The sequence below is a fragment of the Lactuca sativa genome, chromosome 2, assembly GCF_002870075.4.
Source record: "Lactuca sativa cultivar Salinas chromosome 2, Lsat_Salinas_v11, whole genome shotgun sequence".
Lineage (NCBI taxonomy): Eukaryota > Viridiplantae > Streptophyta > Magnoliopsida > Asterales > Asteraceae > Lactuca > Lactuca sativa.
This window is the reverse complement of record NC_056624.2, coordinates 69,634,788-69,640,692: the sequence shown is the minus strand read 5'-3', so window position 1 is coordinate 69,640,692 and position 5,905 is coordinate 69,634,788. Positions and strand designations below refer to the sequence as shown.

At 27.4% G+C, this 5,905-nt stretch overlaps 1 protein-coding gene across 1 annotated transcript; it reads left to right on the top strand.

Annotated features, from left to right (window-relative positions):
• The first annotated feature begins 3,535 nt into the window (after nt 1-3,535).
• Nucleotides 3,536-5,113, top strand: LOC111901424 (endochitinase EP3). Its single transcript, XM_023897276.3, has 2 exons — nt 3,536-3,984; nt 4,568-5,113. The coding sequence occupies exons 1-2, from the start codon at nt 3,585-3,587 to the stop codon at nt 4,969-4,971; spliced, it is 804 nt and encodes a 267-aa protein (XP_023753044.1). The 5' UTR covers nt 3,536-3,584; the 3' UTR covers nt 4,972-5,113.
• The last annotated feature ends 792 nt before the right edge of the window (nt 5,114-5,905 follow it).

Sequence of the window (5,905 nt, the reverse complement as noted above, 5' to 3'; positions counted from 1 at the left end):
TTATTGTTTAGTGGCATTAAACATAAGGGAAAACTACAATAAAGTCCCTACATATTGGCCTCATAATCGATTTAGTCCTTATATATATTTTTTTTATTCAATTAAGTCCCAAATACCAGTAATCGTATTCAATTTAACCCTTTGACCCGGTCAACAGGTCATCCAACTTTCAAAAATTACATTTTCGGCCCAGATTTTAAATTTTTTTACAAATTTGGTCCAAAATTTACATTTTTGGCCCAGATTTAAATTTTTTTACAAATTTGGTCTAAAATTTACACTTTTTGCCCAAATTTTAGAATTTTATTATGAATTCATCCTAACTTTAGTCTTTTTTACAACTTTTTTTCTCAAAAGTTTGTTTCTAATATGTTTTTTCTTTAAAACTCATATTTATACAAAAAAAAAAACATATTTTCACATAAAAATCTTATTTTTTCTATATAAAAACTTTCTTGTATATGAAATACCAAATTATCAAAATAGGTTTGGATTATTTGTGTGAATTCTCTTAAAAAATCAATTAAGAAATTAAAAGTAACCCTAAATTATACTATTAAATTATAGTTTGTCAAAAACTAGTTACACTAGTTACCCTAAATTAAAAGTAACCCTAAATTATACTATTAATATAGAGATTTTAATATGTGTTCTATTTAGTATGTATTCTTTTTTCTATGAGATTTTAATATAGTTGTTTATATGTATTTTTCAATCTGTTGCATCTTCGTAAATTAAATCATACCTTCGATCACATATATATGAAAAAAGTTATGTAAAGTTGTTCTAATCTCATATATGACAATCCATATTGATTTCAGTAGGAGTTGTAACTATCAACGTTTGTAATACTTTTTTACATTTCTTAAATGCCATTTTCTGCCAAAAACCTTCTTATCGACAAATGACAATTGCTCATTTCTAGATAGTTATTTTTTGTTATTACAACAAACAAAATTGACACATGAATTCGATTTTACAAAGAAGTTTAAATAAAGAAATCCAAAGTGATGATGAACTATATGTATGAACATGTATTCAGCGAGAAACAAAAAATATGAAGTTTTCAATATGTAGCATCTTCTATTATTTAAACTTTTCCTATAAATGTGATTAAAGAACAAATAAATAATATTAAAATGAGTGTAACTAGTTTTTGACAAACTATAATTTAATAGTATAATTTAGGCTTACTTTTAATTTCTTAATTGATTTTTTAAGAGAAATCACACAAATAATCCAAACCTATTTTTATAATTAGATATTTCATATACAAAAGAGTTTTTTAAAAAAGTTTTTATATAGAAAAAATAAGATTTTTATGTGAAAATATGTTTTTTTTTTGTATAAATATGAGTTTTAAAGAAAAAACATATTAGAAACAAACATTTGAGAAAAAAAGTTGTAAAGAAAACTAAAGTTAGGATGAATTCATAATAAAAATCCTAAAATTTGGGCAAAAAGGGTAAATTTTGGACTAAATTTGTAAAAAAAATTAAAATTTGTGCCAAAAGTGTAAATTTTGGACCAAATTTGTAATAAATTTTGGAATCTGGGCCGAAAATGTAATTTTTGAAAGTTAGATGACCTGTTGACCGGGTCAAAGGGTTAAATTGAATACGATTACCGGTATTTGGGACTTAATTGAATAAAAAAATATATAAGGGCTAAATCGATTATGATGCCAATATGTAGGGACTATATTACAGTTTTCCCTAAACATAACAATGCATGTTGCAGTGACTTTGTACTATATTTTAAGCATTAATTTAATTTGTTTGATGTACTATATTTTAAGCATTAATTTAATTTGTTTGATGTCAAACTTGATGATTAATAATTGAAAACTTGAATTCTATTATTTATGATAGAAAACATGGAATGTGATTTTAAATGCATCACAAGTAGATTTAATTGTTATTATTATTTATCTGATCAAATATGCAAACAATATTCAAAATTTTACAATAAAGGATATCCAAGATTTTAGATTTTGACTTGATTTTTAAAATTACACATCAAAATAATTGAAAAGCTATTCCAAGGTTTAAAAATAAAATGTTATTATACAAATATTATTATTAAAACATTATATATATTATAGAAACTAGGTGGGAGACCCGTATATAATACGAGTTGATTTAAAAAAAAATAAGCATTAAAGTGTAAATAGAAAATATTTTTTAATGTATAACTTTAAAATAAGAAAGGAAGAAATATATTTATTGTAATTTAATATCATATATATGATATTTAATACTTTACATATAAAAGTATATGATTTTAATTTAAAAATTAAAACAAACAAAAAATTAACAAGTGGATAATATTTATTTCAAAATTACAATAAAATGATAAGTATCAAAACTCATGAGAGATTAACATGTGGTAAAAAAACATTCATTTATTAAGGAGGATATTATTATTAAAATGTTGAACATATAATAAATAGAAAATATTATTAGTACATAAAAATGATAACGAACATTTTTAATGATATATATTCTTTGTGAATTATTATTATTTTCTAAAATTAATAACTAAAATTATTATTTAAAGATAGCCATTTTGTGACTTAATAAAATTTGAATGGACGACTAAACTTATTACTATTTTAATAAATACCTAATTTTTAAAAAAGATATAATAGTATAATAATATTTTTAATTTATTTTTTTCATTACATTCTTTTATTTATATCTTTTTAATAACATATCTATTATATTTAATATACAAAATAAAAATTAATACGTGTATAGAATGTTATTTTTTTTTGTTAAAGTCAATCAAAATGAAAAATTCTTAAATATTTATAAAATCTAGCGAGAAAACAACAAATTTGTGTCGAGGTTCGATGCCACAAACAAATAGCAACAATCCATCGCACCAACATAAATCCATATCATCGCACCCGTCGCTTAGCGCAGGTAAACGGCTACTATATATATATATATATATATATATATATATATATATATATATATATATATATATATATATATATATATATATATATATATATATATATATATATAAAAGCTTAAAATAAAAAAATAAAAAAATAATTAAAACCAAAATAGGAAAAAAAACAAAAATAAAAAATAAATAAATAAATAAAAGACGAAAAAGTCATCAAAGATGGAATCCAAAAAAAAAAACTGATACTTATAACATTATCATAATAAAAATCAAAATATAAGCTACATAAACTATTTTGAGTTGAATATGGATGACCAGAACGGCCCGTCAAGCTGCATTTTGAAAATTTGATGTTTTTTTTTTTGGCTATTTTTTATAAATTAGTCTAAGAAAAATATATTTTTCGGTGTTAAAAGGTTATATATAGCTAAAGTCATAAGGGAGATATCCTAAATGGGATGGCATTGCGCATTTGCACTTTTCCACATTTTGACAATTCAAAGTCAAAATATATCAACAAAGTCAACTTAAATACCAAGTCAAAGGAATCGAAACCATTTTCCCCCATACCCACTTCGAAATGTCTGCTTACATTTTCTCAGACGCACACTTTAAATAGACGTCCACAAGCCACTAACTACATCATACAAACCATTGAAACCACAATGAAAACAGTCTCCCTCATCCTCCTCCTCGCCGGAGTTCTTTCCGCCTGTATCCTAACCACCACCGCCCAGAACTGTGGCTGTGCTCCGGGATTATGCTGTAGCCGATTTGGTTTTTGCGGCAGTGACGAGGCATACTGTGGCGCCGGATGCCAAGAAGGATCGTGCTTTGGGCCTCCTCCGACGAATGACGTGTCGGTTGCTGATATTGTGACAGATGCGTTCTTTGATGGAATCGTGGACCAATCAGATTCTAGTTGTGAAGGAAGACCGTTTTATTCACGCGCCGCTTTCCTTGAAGCTGTTGGAAATTATCCGCAATTTGGTAGAGTGGGTTCTGAAGATGATTCCAAACGGGAGATAGCAGCTTTCTTCGCTCATGTCACCCATGAAACTGGACGTAAGCTCAATCTTTCATCCTCCTAATCAAATATTATATAAATATTTTATTACCTTAACATTTTATGAAAAGAATTTAATCCTTGTTATATTAATATTTTATGTAAAATAAATTGTTTGTGTTCTAGAAAAGTCTCAAGTTGTAAAAAATAATATTAGCAACTATCTAGATTCTAGATGGTAGTTTTGACTTATTTACTCAAAAACAATTCTATTTTATTTTCGATAATAAAATAAATAAAATTTAAAGTCAAATAGTTCGATTTTAATTAAAATGTAAAGTAATGTTTATGCAGTAAATTTGTATTTGAAAAATAAAGAGTAAATAGTAATAATTTTATAAAGATGATCACTTCAACTTTATTTACCTACGTATATGCTATAAGTGATCCAACAATTAAAACAAAACATTTGAAAAACGTTTATGCAAGAACGTTGCTCTAGATTATTAGCCGAATAATCCCAAGCATTTGTTCTCTCGATTTTAATAAATATACCTTAATTCCTTTTATTATTTCTATGGATAGAAAACGTATTTTACTAAATGATCAATCGGTTAACTTTTAATTTGCATGCATGAACAGATTTTTGCTACATTGAAGAAATAAACGGTCCTTCAAGAGATTACTGTGACGAAGATAATACCCAATACCCATGTAACCCTAGCAAGGGTTACTATGGTAGAGGTCCGATTCAACTCTCATGGAACTACAACTATGGTCCAGCTGGGAGGAGCATAGGGTTCGATGGAGTAAACAACCCTGAAATTGTGGCTACAGATCCGGTCATTGCCTTTCGAACTGCATTGTGGTTTTGGATGAACAATGTTCAGTCAGTCTTAGGCCAAGGGTTTGGAGCGACAATTAGAGCTATAAATGGAATGGAATGTGATGGTGGGAATCCGGACACTGTAAGTTCTCGTGTCCGGTATTATACTCAGTATTGTGATCAACTTGGTGTTGCACCAGGTGATAATCTGCGGTGTTAGAGTATTTGACTTTGTGTTTTTATTTCTTTATATATTATATGAATTACATGTATTGATTTAGATATTTGATACCACAAAGTTGTTCAGAATGTGGCATTTGTATCTATATGTGCTACGTGATATGTTGATATAGATCTTTATATATATATATATATATATATATATATATATATATATATATATATATATATATATATATATATATCTTACAAAGAATAATTTGTTACTTCTTTCTAAAATCTAAAGGGTTGATTGATAAAATTGTTGAATGATCCCAACCTCTTAATGGTTATATGAAAGTATAACTTCTTAACCATTCAGAGTTCGCTCAGAGGCTCTATCAAACACGTTGAATGCTGACCAATTCAAAGTGGTCATGATCTAGTGACTTTTTGTTTGGGGTCATGTGGATGGCGTGAAACATATAAATTAAGCTATGCAAAAACTACACTATGAGATATATGTAGTTCATCCATTTCATTGTATTGTGAGAGTATACACTTCACAACAACAAATGAGGAAACTATTAAAAAAGCTACATTTGACATATGCAAGTCTCTATATGCAAACATTTTGTCGCTATTAATTTGTACATTTTTAAACATACAAGACAATATACATGTAACATACTCAAAATTGGGTTACACAAATGGTGTACTAATTATAATGCAAAAGTATGTGACCATGTTGATATGAGTTGCTATAGAGGCAAATGTCCATTGAGGTGTTGTACCTTATGCATCAACATGATCACTAAATGGTGTTTAAGACCTTAAGGGATGATCTACTATGTATAAACACTACAAGAAATCAAAGCATTAGCGGCGACGCCTATAGCGGCGACGCATAGCAATAGCGGCGACACGTAAATGACGCGTTACGTGTCGCCGCTATTGCTATGCGTCGCCGCTAATGCTTTGATTTAGCGATCCGC